At 53.8% G+C, this 16,552-nt stretch overlaps 1 protein-coding gene across 3 annotated transcripts in view; it reads right to left on the bottom strand.

Moving 5' to 3' along the window:
• ANXA6 (annexin A6) overlaps positions 1-16,552 on the bottom strand; it is a 38,271-nt gene that overhangs the window by 19,212 nt on the left and 2,507 nt on the right. For all 3 annotated transcript variants that reach the window (XM_048861197.2, XM_048861199.2, XM_048861198.2), the window contains exons 2-11: positions 12,487-12,545; positions 8,286-8,376; positions 7,383-7,477; positions 6,892-7,005; positions 6,433-6,523; positions 3,986-4,065; positions 3,831-3,887; positions 2,828-2,921; positions 1,605-1,700; positions 101-159 (exon numbers count right to left, since the gene is read on the bottom strand). In XM_048861197.2, the coding sequence (XP_048717154.2) occupies positions 101-159; positions 1,605-1,700; positions 2,828-2,921; positions 3,831-3,887; positions 3,986-4,065; positions 6,433-6,523; positions 6,892-7,005; positions 7,383-7,477; positions 8,286-8,376; positions 12,487-12,504 (795 nt within the window). In that variant the 5' untranslated portion in view covers positions 12,505-12,545. The remainder of the gene's footprint in view (positions 1-100; positions 160-1,604; positions 1,701-2,827; positions 2,922-3,830; positions 3,888-3,985; positions 4,066-6,432; positions 6,524-6,891; positions 7,006-7,382; positions 7,478-8,285; positions 8,377-12,486; positions 12,546-16,552) is intronic.

The raw sequence follows: 16,552 nt of genomic DNA, 5'->3' as shown, positions 1-16,552 counted from the left end.
TCACGGACTAAAGGAAACGGGGCTTGTGCCTCGCTAGTGGGGTTTCCCTGACACAGCATCTGCGGAGCCGGGGCTCCTGAGAACCTCCTGCACCACTCACCTTCATGGCCTTGTAGAGCCTTTCAGCGAAGTACTCTGGGGTGCTCCGGATGCACTTTACTGCAGGAGAAACAATGAAGGTGAAAAAAACAAGAAGAGTCACAAAAGTCCAGTGACCTCATTGGCCAGCAGAGCAGAGTGGCTTCCTTAGCCCTTCAAACCACAATGCCCCAGCTCAGGACACAGCCGACTCCTTCAAATCTTCCAGGCTCCTGGTCTCTTCCCCCACACCTCCACTACCACATTAGATGCTGCTCCCCACCCCCCCCCCCGCCCCAGCTTCCCCAGCCTCAGTTATTCTCTCTGTACCGGGTCTGTTTTCCTCCTTTCCCAGTATAATTCCAGAGGCTCCCTCTAAAGTCTATTGTAGCCCACCCGCAGGACAGTGGTCTCCCTCTAAGATGTATTGTAGCCCACCCGCAGGACAGTGGTCTCCCTCTAAGATGTATTGTAGCCCACCCGCAGGACAGTGGTCTCCCTCTAAGATGTATTGTAGCCCACCTGCAGGACAGTGGTCTCCCTCTAAGGTGTATTGTAACCCACCCGCAGGACAGTGGTACCCCTCTAAGGTGTATTGTAACCCACCCGCAGGACAGTGGTCACCACTAAAGAGCCAGGATGTTATTGTGTTGTGGTGCCTCAGATGTCACAGCTGTCGGCTAATCTAGTTAGAGGGAAATGAGAGTAGCATTGTAGATGGTGGTGTGAGGTAATAGATGGTAAAGGTCTTTTTAATGGTGGGTCAAATCTTGGAGCTCTATTTTCCTGCTGCAGATTACAGGTCATTCCTGTAGACATGGGACCTCACAGCTCTTCCTCCTTCCTTACCCCCTGCAATAATGGGGGTACGGACTGAAGGAGGACTGCAGGATTTGGGCTTGCATTTACACGCACGGCGTGGAGCTGGCCCCATGGCACAGCAGAGATTTGCACATACTTCCACGAGTCAGCCTCGCCGCGGGCTCCTCTCCACTGTCCGGGGCTCTCCAGCCATTCCCTGCACGCTCAGGGGAACGTTACACGTTTTAGCACGAACGATTGTCCGCCCAGAATCTCTTTCTGAGACAGGACACCAGACTTGACAGACCATGGCCTCATGCAGTCGGGCAAGTCCCACATTGGTATATGTGGGGGGACCCAGTGTGTTTTTCCACAGGGATTAGCATCAAATATTCAAACTTGGGTGCCTCAAGATGGGCACCTGGGGCCTGATCTAAAGCCCATTGATACCAACAGGAATTCTGCCATGGACTTCAGTGGGCTTTGGAGTAGGCCCCATAATCCATGTTAAGGCACCTAAATAAAAGTGGCCCATTTCTGAGAGGGGTTGAGCACCCACAACACCAGGTGACGTCAGTGGGATCACGGTATCAGAGAGTGCTCAGGTCTCTTCTTCAGCTGTCAAAATATGGAAACGGGCCCTTCACTTTAAGTCCCCACATTAGACCCTTTTGGCTTGAGTGTCTCCTCCAGCCCTGCCCCTCCACAAGACAGCACCAGCTCACCCACTGCCAGCATCAGCTTCTCAATGTCCCCGGACAGCTCGCCCCGGATGCTGTCCTCGATGGGCTTCCCGGAAATCTTCAGATACTCGTCAAAGACTGTGGGGTGAAAGCAGGAGAGAGGCCCCGTCACAAGCCACACTGGCATGGCCCACAGGCGGGGGAAATGGAGGCCAGCGCCTTTGTGGGGGAGCAGACAGCACTCTGCACATTGGGGGCTCTCAGAGGCAGGGATTATTGCCTTTTAGGTGTTTGGCTGGCAAGAGGCCGCAGAGCATCCGGCTGTTCTCAGTAACCCTGCCCGTCGCTGCGTGGGAGGAGGAACTAATCTGTTGTGTTTTCTCTTCACTGCCATATGCCAGGGTTGCAGCTGTCCCTGTGGTACACCCTCACTGGCCACAGAGAATGTGTCAGCCACCTGAAATCTTCAGCTGACATGCTGGGGATTGAACCGGGGACCTCCAGAACTAAAAGCGTGGGCTCCTACAGCTTGAGCTAAAACCGCCAAACCCTATAGCTTGGGGCTGTAACCACTCATATCCTCTGTGTACCAGCATAAAGGGTCCCTGTAACCTGCACCCCCTGGCTTGAAGTGGTTTCCATCATATACAGTGTTTACAGTCATGTCCAATGGCTCTCAGCACCCCCACTATACAAATTGCTCCACCGCCACTGTAACACACACTCCCAGTGGGCTAGACAGACGTACTCCTGCCCTTTGTGCATTAGCCAGATTGCGAGTCATTCGGACACCACAGCACGAAGGCAGCCACCCAGCGGCTGGTTTACTCTACCACGTGCACAGCAAGTCTGCTTTTAAGGCAACCACCCAGCAGCCGACTCACCGATGTGGGTTGTAATCAGCGGAGGCACCAATGACAATAATGAAAGCTATGAAGCACTTCTACAGAAACAAAATCTCTTGGGGTGAACAAGTTATTGCAGCCATGAGGCCTGAGCATTCAGGGCTCCCTCAGCAACACCCCCGATAAGATTTTGCCAGAGACGGAATGGGCACCGGGGTCTCCATTCAGATTCATTAGATCTCATGGAAAACGGTTACTTGTCCTTCCCAAGCGTGACCACCAGATGGCAAGAGCCCAGACTGGCCAGCATGTAACTGCCAATCCACAGAGAATCTGCAAGAACCAGCTAGCTGCTTTGTGGGGAGCGAGGGAGGGGCATTGTGGTTTGGTGATCGCATGATCGCTATGAAAACAGCTTACCCAGCCGGAGATGCTGTTTGCTTCGGTTTCCCAGGATGTAGATGAACTGGGCCTCGTCTGTGCCCCATTTCAGGTCGCCAGCTTCCAAAAGATCCTTGTAGAGAGGCGAAAAGAGCAGCAAAAGCCCAGAGTCAGAGAGTGCTAAACTCCTGGCCATGCAACCCAGAACGAACACGCTCAACACCTGCCTTCAGCGCCAGCTCCAATCCCTAATGCCACTGCTTAAAAAGGCAAAGCTCCTTCCCAGTCTCACTCAGCTGCATGGAATGCTTCAGGCTCGATCATTTGTTTAACTGACTTCATCTATAGGGACGTTGTCAATTCAAAATCTGATCTGTCTTGCCTTCCTTCTCCCATGCTATATCTGATTGTGTCTGTGTGCAAAAAACCAGTTACAATCTTGCGAGATCACATGGAAACGGAGGCTGGTGTGTGTGTGTGTGTCTGTGTTTGTGTGCATAAAACCAGTTACAACTCTTGCAGAATCACAAGACTGGAAGTAACAGTTGCAGAGGAGGGCTCAGTGAATTAGATGCAATGGTCTTTGGTTGCTGGAGACCTAGGTTCGTAACCTGTTTGGCCCACAGCCATGCGTGTTTGTGAAGCTTTCTACTCAGTTCGAAAGCAGGTCCTGGGTGGCTCTTGCCCACAACAGCATTTGAGAGGCTGAAGAAGGGGTGATAAACATGGGCCAGAGGTCAGAGCTGAACTTTTCCGGTATGGGGTGTCCGCAGCCAGGGCTTTGGGCCCCTTTCCAGCTGCCCAGACACACAGCAGAGCAATGAATAAACTACAAAAAAAATGTGTTTAAAACTGAAGTCAGAGGGGCCAGGTTCTCAGCTGGTATAAATCAGCGTCGCTCCGATGTGAACTGGCTGGGGATCCAGCCAGTGCCATAAAAAGCTTGTTCTTTGGCCCTGACCCATCATTCTTCCTTCCAGTCACTGGCTGTGCAATAGTGATTGCCAGGGAAGTGAGCCAATCTCAATTCAGCGACACTTACCTTGGCATCCTGCTCCACCAGGTCCTCGCTCACGACATCGTCCTCCTCCCGCGTGCCCTGCATCAGAGACAAGAGGCCAGCGCCTCAGTCACAGAGGAATGAGGGCAGCGGACAGACAGAGGGGATCGGGGAGGGGCGGACAGATCAAAGTGTACCTGAAGCAAAACGACGAGCATCTTCTTGAAGTGCCCCGAGGTGTCTCCCAGGACATCCGCCTCCAGCTCCCTCTCATAGGCTGGAGCGTTGGAAAGGAAAACGGAAAGCACGTCAGCTCTGTATTCAGGTTAGGCCGGAGCCCAACACAAGGTACATTCCTTGGGTCCCAGGATCCAGACCCCGGGTTCAAAGGATGTATGGGGCACTGGGCTCCGAGGAGCTGCTGTCCAGCATGCCACCCCCTCTCAGGTGCAATCAAAGCTGCCCTGCCTCTCACAGCAAGTCCAAAACAAGCCAAACCCATTTCAGAAGCACTGTCCCCTGCCAACAACTCCCTCGCCCCCACAGACCCAACACCGGAGGCCTAGTTTGACTTCTATATTTGGGGGGCTGCTCCAGTCAAGCCAATTGCGCTGGGGCATGGGCGGGGGGGAATTCCGTGCCTGCCCACAGGGGCACCATTTCAGGTTTATTGCGGGGAGGGGAAACTTTAACCATGATTCCAGGGGCTACTTATACAACTGAAAACTCTAATTTTTTTTTTCAGATAATAACTTAGAAATGATCTGACAGGAGCACTGTATCGAATTCCTATATCAAGAAAGAAAGAAAATTAAATAAATAGTAGACCCACTCAGCTCTAATACTAACATGTTCCGACATCTTGTGGGAAGTCACTTAAGGGATACTGGTTAGGTTGAAAATGGTAATGTCTATTCTTACTCAGCTACTCCTACTAAAGTCAGAAGGGACCATTGTGATCATCTAGTGTGACCTCCTGCATGTTGCAGGCCACAGAACCTCACCCAGCCACTCCTGTGATAAACCTCTAATCTCTGGCTGAGTTACTGACTTCCTCAGATCGTGGTTAAAAGACTTCAAGTTACAGAGAATTCATAGTTTAAACCTGCAAATGACCCTATGCTGCAGAGGAAGCGAAAAACCACCAGGGTCTCTGCCAATCTGACCCAAGGGAAAATTCCTTCCTCTCCCCAAATTTGCCAATCAGATAGACCCTGAGCCTGTGGGCAAGACCCACCAGGCAGATACCTGGGAAAGAATTCTCTGTAGTAACTCAGAGCCCTCCCCTCGAATGTCCTGTTTCCAGCCGTTGGGGATTTTTGCTACAGGCAGTCACCGCTGGGCCACACACCATTGTAGGCGGTCATGTCATACGATCCCCTCCATAAACTTATCAAGCTTAGTCTTGAAGCCAGTTAGGCTTTTTGCCCCCACTCCTCCCCTTGGGAGGCAGCTCCAGAACTTCGCTCCTCTAATGGACAGAAACCTTTACCAAACTTCAAGCCTAAACTTGTTGATGGTCAGTTTATATCTATTAGTTCTGGGGTCCACATTGGTGCTTAACTTAAATAACTCCTCTCCCTCCCTGGTATTTGTCCCTCTGATGTATTTATAGAGAGCAATCATATCTCCTCTCAGCCTTCTTTTGGTTAGGCTTAAGGGGTTCTCAAACTTCATCACACCACGACCCACTTCTCTCAAATTACTACACGACCCCAGGAGGGGGGACAGAAGCCTGAGCCTCATTGCCTTTGGAGAGGGTGGGGGCAAAGCCAAAGCCCAAGCCCTACTACCACAGGTGTGGGGGGAAATCCCAAGGGCTTCAGCCCCAGGCAGAGGGCCTGTAACCTGAGCCCTGCTGCCCAGGGCTGAAAAGCCCTTGGGCTTCGGCTTCTGCCCTGCGTGGTGGGGCTCAGGCTTCAGCCCTGGCCCCCAACAAGTCTAAGCCAGCAATGGCAACCCCATTAAAACGGGGTCGCAACCCACTTTGGGGTCTGAACCCACAGTTTGAGAACCACTTAAACAATCCAAACTCTTTGAGTCTCCTCTCATAAGGTGGGTTTTCCATTCCTCAGATCATCCTAGTAGCCCTTTTCTGCACCTGTTCCAATTTGAATTCATCTTTCTTAAACATGGGAGACCAGAATTGCACACAGTATTCCAGATGAGGTCTCACCAGTGCCTTGTATAAAGGTACTAACACTTCCCTGTCACACAGGTCTTTCCCCTCCTCTGTCACTTCCAACTGATAAATCCCCAGCTTATAGCAAAAATTCTTGTTGTGAATCCCTAGATGCATGACCTTGCACTTTGTGCTAATTTCTCATGTGGAACTGTAGCAAATGCCTTACTGACACCCGGGTAGATTAGGTACAAAGGCAACAGCAACATTTGGGAAGCGCGAGGCCTTCTCCCACCCATGTGCGAGGTGCACCCAAGAAACTTGCACAGAGTTTGGAGTGGAGGAGTCTATCTCAGGAGCGGCGGGGGGAGGGGGAAGCCCACAGGAAGAGGCTATTGGGGGATGTTCTAGTTCTGGTGAACCTGTATCCCATCTGACTTTAATCCTCCCCTGCCCACAGGGCAGTGACTGCTGGCCTCCTGGCCCCAGAGAAGCCGGGACGCCCTTGTCCCCCACGCTCACCATCTCTGTAGGCTTCCACCAGGTTGCGTATCTGCTGGTTGGTCCGGGATGCCAGGATCTCAATCAGGCACTTCTCGTCGGTGCCAATGCCCTATAGGCAGGAAACACAACCACCACGTGAGATGCCATGCGCTGATGCCAGGTGGGTATCACCCAAGAAGGGCAACCTCTGGGGGACTGCATTGGGGAGTGGGGATAAGTACACCTGCCCTTAGAGGGTGCACAGTGGTTCTCAAACTTTTGTACTGGTGTCCGCTTTCAGACAGTAAGCCTCTGAGTGTGACCCCCACTTAAATGCTGGAGGTGAAGCGGGGTTTGGGGTGGAGGCTGATAGCTTGCAACCCCCCATGTAATAACTTCACGATCCTCTGAGGGGTTCCGACCCCCAGTTTGAGAACCCCTCCTGTAGCACATACTGTATTCCAGGATGGTCAGAGAGTGCCCTTTCCTGCCCCTTACCTGAAGGGCGTCTTTAATCTCCTTGGCATCAAAGTATGCCAGGGGCCGCATCAGACCCACAATCAGCCTCTCAAATTTCCCTGTCAGCTCCCGCTTCAGGTCTGCGATCAGGTCCTGGCCGCCGGGCACAGAAGGGAGTGCAAGAAGGAGAGAGAGAGAAGAATGCATGAGTGGCAGACTCTCCAGGAGAAAGGACTTATGAAGATAGCCTCCTCAGATGCTTGGGAGGAGGTCACGACCTTCTCAGTAGGGCTGTTGGCAGAGTCCAGGCTGGCCATGGGTATCCAAAGGCTTTTCCCCACCCTACCATTAGCTAGTGAATTTTCCCAATGATTTTACTTTGCTTTGTATGCCCATTGACAGTCTGGCAGGGACAGGGTGAAGCAGGGGGCCGTACACCCTGCATGCTCTGGTTTGGAGGAAGCAGCAAAGGCTCCCTCTCCTGCGGATCACAGAGCAGGGTTTGGCACTGTCCAATTCTCTGGGGTTACCTTTCCATAGAGCGATTTGTAGGCCTGGCTGATCTCGATTCTCTGCTTGTTGTTCCTGGATGTTATCAGGTCCAGTATGGCCTCCTTGTCACTGCCTGCAGGGAGACATGGTCAGTCACCCTCATCCCACTGCCTAGATTTGGGTCTGCTCTAAGATCCAGCTTTGCCTGGACCAGAAGCAGATTCCAGCTCTGTGCTGGAGTTGGTAGGACAGAGAGCTGCAACCAGGGTGCACCCATCCACAGCTGGCCTACCTGGGAACAGGGCAATGGACTGACTGGCCTCAGGGGCATCACTTGGGGAAAGGGAGGGGTTGGGGGACATAGCATGCTACCACAGGGAATGCCCCATTCATTCACTCTCCCCATGGGAATCCTGCACTTGGGCACCAGAGACTATCCCAGGTCAGATCCAGACTGAAGCGCTGTGCCTTCTGCCTGCCCCCCAGATAAATTGCAGACATGTCCTGCCTTTCCCCCCGAAAAAAGATAAGCTATGGGGCATTTCCCATAGGAAGGGTAGTTTGTGCATCATGAAGCCACTCCGGCGCCCTACAGAAACAGGCAGCAGCAGTGCCCTGAAAACACATGCATTGTGCAAGGGAGGCACAGGGAGGTGATGCAGTGTGCACTGCCTGCCAGCGCAGGAGGGGGCAATACCGAAGGGCTAGGAGGTGCTTTCATGGCCTTCTCCCCCTAATGCTCTCCCTTGCCTTCAGAAAAGGGACAACCAGGGCATCCAGTGTCACCCCTCCATTCCGCTCACACCCGGCCGTGCAGCCCCAGCGGCTATTAGCAGGATGCTCGCACAAGGCCTGCTCCAAAGCCACTAACGTCAAGACCCCTGGAGACTCGACGGACATTGGACTGGGCCCATAGCGCGCCGGCAGCAGAATGTACGCACCGAACCCCTTCATAGCGGTGTACAGCGCCTCTGCATCCTGGCTCGCGTTGAAGTTTGGGAACTCCTTCACGGAGCCCCTGTACCTGCCAGCCTAGAGAGAGGAAACGAGAAAACAAATGGGGAAGAGCCAGCTGGAGGCGCTTCTCCACTGCCTGGCCAGAGCTGGCATGAGGGCGGCAACGTGAACGTGTGGGGCAAACCCAACATCTGATCCACCCAGCTGAATTCCACCACTGGGCTTGCCATCCAGCCTCCACAGGGGAACTCCGGGAAAACAGGGCCCAGATCTACCAAGAGCTGGGGGCTTCCCAGACAAGTCACCTCCCTGTGCCCTGATGGGACCTTGTCTTTGTTTCTGCTCCAGCCTGGCCCTTCTCCGGAGCGAGGCAACTCAGCTCGGCCAGCAGCCAACGGTGCGGCAATCATCTGTGCTCCGGGCCTCTTCGGGGGTCTCGCTGAGGCAGCTGGGCCTGCTCTAACTACAGGGATCAGGCCCCAGGATCCTCCCTTAACCCTTTGTCTTTGCAGTCCTCGCTGCTCCAGCGTGCGCGGCTGCTCTGCCATTCTAGCACAACTACCCAAGCCAGGCTACAGGTGGGCTTGGCCATCGATATGGACGGCAGGCCCAGCCAAATTTGTTCTAGTGAACACTCAAAAACAAAATGCTTTGGAGAGATGCAAAGCCTCCTGCCTCATGGCATATGCCAACCTCCAGCCACGGGGGGCTGAGAGGAGGCTCCCTGAAGGGCAGGTTGTCCCATCACTATCTCCTTTGGGGTTTCATGCACCTTCCTCTGAAGCATCTAGTACTGGCTAAGGTCAGCGATGGGATCCTAGACTAGGTGGAGCCCACGGTCCAACCCACCATGGCAATTCCTATGCACCATGTTGCTAGCAAGTCACCATGCACAGTTATAGCAGAGGAATAGAGTCTAAGAATGAAGAAGTCAAGTCAAATTGGAGAAACTAGGATTTCTCTCAAGGTGCCTGGCTAATTTTTAGCCACCGTCCTCGCAGGCCAGTGCTGAATCAGCCACCACAGAGGCAGAATCATCTACAGAAGAGCTCGTGCAAGAACACAGAAGCAGGACAACTGTAGACTGCTGTCCAGTAGGGCCTCAGCTATGACACCCGATTAGCAACACTCAACCACCACAATGGTTCAGTTCAAGGAACAGAAGAGAGACCACAGCAGGGGAGAAGCAAACAGTAGGGTCTGGTGACTCAAGCAGGAGACTGTGAGCCTGTTCTTAGTTACATGTGTACAGGCATCTCTGCTCTAACCACCATCCTCTCCCAGAGGCAGTGTGCAGAGCCTCTGGCATGGCTAATAAGAGATGCCGATCGCTGTCCCTGCTGCTAGGGCAGGATCATGTTGCGGGTGATTCAAGGCTTTATCCATGCTTTCCCATAAGGAAGCTCCTGAGGTCCCTTATGCCCAGTGTGAGCAGCTTCCCACACAAATGCCTTGGAGAGACATGAATAAACGTTACAAGGCCAAGCCGCTTGTCACCGACTCGAGCAGAATGTGTGGGGGTGGGGCATGTTCTCTGCGGATACTCATCTAAGGGGAGAACTCAGAGCAGAGGCCCACTGGATCATCAGGTACCAGCAGAAATTCTTTCTGCCTGGGAGCTGGGGTGGCATAGAGCACGCTGGCAGGGACACACTCAGCGTCCACCACTCGGGCAGAGACTTTAATAGTACCCAGCACTGACAGGGCACTTTGTAGTCTCAATGTGCTTTACAAACATTAACTTGTTCATCCTCACAGCCACACCACTCTGAGCCCAGTGGAGAAACTGAGACATAGAGAGGCTAAGTGCCATGGGCAAGGCTGCACAGCGCGTCAGTAGCAGAGCTGGGAACAGCCCGCAGGAGCCCGAAACTGTGCTGTATATATACACACTTAGCAGGAATGGAGGGCCCCTTTGGCACTGAATGGGGGGAGGGGAAGCAGAGGCTGCTCCATGCTAGTAGTGAGCTTTCCTGGGGCAATAACATCCCCCATCCCCTATTTCCTGTCTTGCTGGGCAGCAGCAGAGCGAGATGCTGGGAATGAGGGGAGCCTTCCTTCCTCCCATTTGCTCTGCTGTTTTAATTAGTGCATAGGCTATAAGACTCCCTCCTGCTCCCATACCCCACTTCTGAGTCACACCAGCCTCTAGACAGCTGGAGCCATTGAGGCTATAAATAGGCAGGCTGCTCCATGCTGGGTGGAAGCCGAATTCCCTACACAGCTTCACTCGCTTCTCCTCACACAGCCTCAGCATCCACCTGGGCCCAGTGATCGCTGGGTGCACATGCTCACCCGCCCAGCACCCTAAGCTCTTGCCACCTCTCTCTCGGGGGTGGGGGTCACTTTCTTTACAGTGTGAATATTTGTCTGTCGCTTTAAGGGATTCCTCCTGTTTTGGGCACAGGACTTCCCCAGTGGATGAGAGGAGAGAACGCCAGCTTCCCCCCCACCTCTCCTTCCTAAGTGTCCTGCGGGGACACCTGGACGCTCCCAGGAAGTGAAGTGGTGCTGACCCCTTGCCAGTGTGACAGCCACCATCTTGGCCAGCACCGGGATTGAACTGGGCCCTCTAGATCCAGGAGCACAAGGCCCTGCAGCCTGAGCTAAGGAGCTGGGCTGTCTAGCGAGGGGCTCTAACAGACCCACAACCTGTGTGGATCGGGCACGCAGAGGGAGACATAACACACGCTGACCAGTGGCTACGGGATGCGTTGCAGTGGGAAGAAGCGCAAGCCACAGGTGCCCATGGGGGCCGCGAGGGATCAGGTGGCAGGAGTTGCCCTCCAGCAGTGACAGGCGTGAGTGCGTGCAGACCTCATTGACACCAGAGACAGGGGATTTTCCACCTCTCCGCCCCTCCGGGGCTCGGCAGCGAGTGGGTGTTGGCTTATGGAGCTGCCAGGTGGCAGAGGGTGAAGGGACTTGCTCTCTCAGCAGAAGGGAGTCGTTCTCCTTCAGGGGAGTTGCCAGATCGGTTTCTTCTAGGTGTGATGAGAGGCCAGGCTGGGACATAGTGGGATCGCTGAAGTGCCCACTAAGGACAGCGCCTAGCAGGCAGAAGGACCCTTCCCTCAATCTGATATAAGTGCAGGGTTTGTAGCAAACAGCCCCCCACCTGTGGCTGTTAAAGGTCACGCCCAGATGGCTGTCCCTGCTCCAGGCTAGGGGAGCTGTGGTGACCCTTCCCTTCGCCCACACTCCTCCCCCAGTCTACACTACAACAAAAGGTTTGGCAACAAGCTCTAGATTAGAACTTCTTGAGCTTCCAGCACCTGACCGACGCTTGGCATCCAGCCACAACCGTCACCCCCAACATTTTAAAAACAGGGGTTGTACCACTTGCTTGGAAAACCAGGGAAGTGGGCCAGGCTGTGATCTCCATTAGACCAGTGTAAATCAGGAGTCAGTCCTTCGGTTTCTGTGAAGTTGCTCCAGATTTACACTGGGGTAGCTGAGACCAGAATCTGGGCTGCAGGCCATGAACTGATCTGATCTATAACCTCCGCAGGCTGAATGAGAAGTTTTGTACACGCCACTTCTTTTGTCCCCATAGAGACTCCTGACCCCCCCCCCTTTTTTTTTTTCTATTTCTACTTTCCTTTCTTTCTTTTTCCTACTAGTTCTTTTTTTCCTTCTGTGTTCCCCTCTGTCTTTCTTTCCAGCCCCACTCAGATCACAATCATTTGGATCTTACTGTGAGTCTGCTTTGTGTTTATACAGAGTGCTAGCCGAAGGACGAAGACCGTAAACAGTGTCTGTCAGCAAGATCTCAAGCCGCATGGATGAAAAGCAACGCCAGCTGCCAAACTTGTGACTGCTTTCCTGCTTCTCAGCCTTAAAGCTGTGTGAAACAAAGAAACTGCCCCCACCCTGAGCAGAAATGCTGAGTTAACCAGTACTCCTATGGCAAGACGGGTCAGTGAATAGTACCAACGTGCTAGCTTCACTAACATGGCCCCCTGGCAAAATATGGGATGGATTCTTGGTAGCCAATCCTTAAGCCAGGACTGTGGCTGCTTTACATTGCCAGAGCGGCCCAAAACAACCGGAGTGAACCAGTGAATCTGTCCCAAGGACAAAATGGTGCACGGGGGATCCCTGAGCCTCTCTATGTCTGCAGAGGAGTCGGCAGGAGGTAACCAGTGCTACGACACGTCCCATGGGCTGGAGCTAGTACAATACCTTGCCGGTGGGCGCCATGGCTTCTGGATCAGAATCAATGGGGGAGGAGGAAGAGGAAGCTGCAGGAAAAAAAGAAAAACGTCAGGCAAAATGACCCAATATTCACCCAACAGCTACACTGGCTTTCATGGCGCTTGTGCTCTCAGTCACAGCAATGTAAATCCGGAGTGCTGCCACTGAAGTCAGGGAATCCACTCCAGATTTACACCGGCGTAACTGAGGACAGACGTTTGGCCTGTTATGTCCTTTATTGGCCCCTATCCGAGGCTTGGCCAGGCTCACACACACACAATACAGTTGCTGCAGGGCACGGATGCCTCTGTCGGGCAGAGATGCTGCCCAGATTTGCTCTGCCCTTCATCCCCTCTCTTCCCCAGAGCCATTCTGCATGTATTGATAGACCTGGAGGGCGGAAATCCTGCTGCCCTGTGCTGGCTTGAGGAGCATCATTCCAAGAAATCACCAGCATTCACCAGTGAGAGCAGCCCATGCACATCTAGATACACAGTGCCTCTTTTTCTGCGGCCAGTTTTGCTTTGCTCTCGGTCCCTGGCGTTCTGCTCCAAGCCAGGCAGCCTGGCACAGACAGACACAGGAAGGGGACAGGAGGGAGGGTAGAAACACAAAGTAAGTTGCCCTTGAGTCAGCAAGGAGCAGAGCGTGGTCCCAAGGGGACCAGTGCCGCATCTGGAGCGCCATTGGCAGCCCCCTCCCCAAAGGAACGCCTGCTAGAGCAACTGGCTTTTCAGCACAGAGCACTGAAGTCTCGTGGGGCTGGGGACCTGGTTACCTAGGAGACCCCTTCTCCCTCCCTGCATCCTGAGTGCTGGAGATGCTCTTGCTGTTGCTTCGTAGGGTTGAGCTCTCCATGGCTGGCAGGAGACGATCCCTCCCCAGAGCCCATGTTTGGGGAGCATCACGCAATGGCCCATGGCTGTTTTGTCCCTGGCTGATCGCGTCGGGGTGTTCTGTCTCTTGTCGGACACTCAGTCTTCATAGCTTTGCTGGTAACAAGTCATTGTCGTGGCCCAGTTCAATTTTTAAGACCTCCTTCTGCTGGCACTAATTTACATAGACAATGGGCCTAATCCAAAGCCCACTGAAGTCAATGCAAAGTCTCCCACTGAATTCAATGGACTTTGGATCAGGCCCTGTGTGTTTTCATCTTATTGTAATTAAACCTCAGCGTTCCTATGGCAACAGGGGTTACAATAAAACAACCAGACCCCACAGGAGCAGGTCAGGAAGATTCAGCTTTTGCCACGAATACAAAAGCTCCCCCGTTCCTGCTCCAGTCACCTTGTATTCTGCTCTCCCTCTGCTTTCCCTGCTGTTCTCGCTTACGCACCTCGTTTACTGGAGAACTCCTCTAGGGGAGGAACGAATTGCTCTGGACAGGTACAGAGCAGGCAGCGCTGAACAAGCTTCCCCTCCAGGACTCTGACAACACACCTCAGGCCGGGCCTGCACCACCCCCTGCTATCCCAGCGCTTGGCTTCCCCCAGGAAGCCACCTACCATACCAGCAGACAGGTTTTATTTGGAATCTAAGCCCCGTTCAAGCCCAGGATCATCAGGAGTGGAACCCAAAGGCCAGATCCTGGCATGCTCAGCCATTTTTACGAAGTCCTTGAAATCAACTGGAGTTTGCCTGAGTGAGTGCACTTGGTATGAGGAGCCCGCGGAACGCCAACCGTCTCAGCAGCATTTTCCTCTGGAACAGCGTCACACCATCGTGGCTTGGCATCACCCTGTGGTGAGCTCACCTTGCGGGTCATCCTCCTTTGCATTACGATAGCGTCCAGATGCCTCAGGCAGAGTTCGGGGTCCTATTGCTGCATCCCCATGAGGAGAGGATGCTGCGCTGGCCCCAAAGAGATCGCAAGACATTCAGACACATCTTACAAAATCTTGGGGCAGCCCTACCAGGCAGGGGAGCCACCCAGGGAAAGGGCGGGGGGGCTGGTGGAGCAGGGCAGTGGTCCCCGGGTGCATATGCGTACCAGTGCGCCAGTTCCAATGCTGGCCCTGTCAGAACACAAGGGAGTTGGGCTCAGCCGCGCCGGGTTTGGCAAGTGAGTCCCGGGCGACAGCGTATAGGGGGCCTGTGAGAGAGACAGCGGGCTGGAGAGGGCTCTCCAAAGCTCCCAGGCAGAAGTCCTGGCAAGCACAAGCCTGCAGGTGGCAGGAGCTGGAGAGGAGGGGTTAAGGGAGAGCAAGCCCATGGTGGGAAAGCCACTGCAGGGACAGAGTGAAGAGCTCGACACCGAAGGTTGTGACGCACAAGAGGCTGGGCGGACGGCTTGTTTGTTGAACGCTGTTAATAAACCAAACTCCCAGAAGGGGAGGGTTATGATGACTAGGCCTGCAGTGGGAAGCTTACCAGGGGGAGAAGGGAAACTGAGGCAGCAGCAGAGGCCAATGGCAGATGGGGAAAGCCCCTGCTACAAGTGACGACCTCACAATCCAGACCCCCCTGCAATGCGGTGTTGTGTTCAGAGACCCAGCAGGGCGGGACGGGGCTGCTCTGCGTTCTGGAGCATGGCTGGTTCGCTCCCTGTTCCCCATTTCATCCCGCAGGCCCTCGAGAGACAGAATCTCGCCTCGGCTTCAATCAGTCCCTTATTTCTCAGGGGAGCTGGGGGCCAGAACCAAGTGCCACATTTCAAGGTCTGCAGCGCACCGTGCAGCTCCCTCTCAGGGGCCCCACACTCTGTCTAGACTAGAAATCAAGCCGGATGCCGGAGACATACAGAGACCCGACCCTAGGAAATACAGTTTGGTTTCCATGACAGCTCACTGTATTCCTACTTTAAGATAGATTTCACACCAACGGGAACAAGCCCTCACCGCTAAAGTCACTGCCGGTCACCGTGCAATGGACACCCCGTCCCCACAGGGAGGAGATTCACCACAGAGGGAGAGCCATTTTCATTTTCCTCAGGACTAGAGAGAAGCAGAGGATGACAGAGGGAGAGGAGCAGCTGGATAATGGAGCCTGGAAATGAACGAGTCTATTGAGTGTTATCTGACACCCATCGGATCTCGGGACAACTGGTATCCCACCCGCCCCACAACACACACACAATTTCCTGGAGCCAACGCTCCGTGTTTCAGGAAAATTCAATAGTGGCAAAGCCCCAGAGCAGCAATTTGGAAGGGGCTCTCCTGCTGGGAGCACTTTTCAAAAACATACTTTGAATGCATTTTACTTTCCATCCTGTCCACTTCCACAAAGCCTGTGTACGAACGACCAAAGCTAACTGCATTCAAATAGGGAAGCTCTTCTCCTGCACAGCCCCAGAGGAGCCTGTGGGGAGGTCGTCCGGCTGGATTTCGGACACCACAATCATGTCCAGGGGCAGCAGGAAGGGTGGGCTTGCCTCATTGTTCCTCAAGAGGCGAGGAGTCAAAAGTTCTGGGTTCTCTTCTTGACTGATTGCCACCGACTTCCTGGGTGACCCCAGGCAAGTCACTTAACCTCCTCCAAGCCTCAGTTTCCCCCTTGCTAACAAGGGTAATAACAGTATTGTCTCAGGAGTGCTCTCCAAACATGAATTAACTGCTTTGAGATGCTACAGAAGCATCCGGCATCGTCACAGTTTTACTTGTGATTCTGAGAATTACTTATGATTCTTATGCTCTGCATAGCAGCCTCTTCAGCCCCCTTTGCTTTCCTGTTCTCTTTCCAAAAGCACACTCTTGGCTGCAGCGCTGCCCAGAGAGGGTGGGAGAGAAATGTCTGGTGTGGGTGGAGAGCACACAGCTCAGATCGCCAATGGGAGAGCTCGGCTCGCAGTAAAAGGCCTGGCTGGCTCCTGGCTGACAGCCTACCCCTGCATTGCAGTCAGGCTGCAGGGCAGGGATCCAAGAGCCAGCCGGAGCCACCCCTTGGCCTCCAGGCAGCATGGGCTGCACTGTCTGGCCACAAACTGGCCAAGAGGCACAGAACTCTGCAGTTTTGCTGGTCTTCGCTGGCCAGCCCCAGTGGGGTGTTGACGTGTTCTTTCACTGAGGCTCGTCCCCTGCCATATTTTCTCAGGGCCAGCTCCAAAAACTGGGCTTTT

The sequence above is a fragment of the Caretta caretta genome, chromosome 8, assembly GCF_965140235.1.
Source record: "Caretta caretta isolate rCarCar2 chromosome 8, rCarCar1.hap1, whole genome shotgun sequence".
Taxonomy (NCBI): domain Eukaryota; kingdom Metazoa; phylum Chordata; order Testudines; family Cheloniidae; genus Caretta; species Caretta caretta.
The sequence above is the reverse complement of the archived record's forward strand: the minus strand, read 5'-3'. Positions and strand labels throughout refer to the sequence as shown.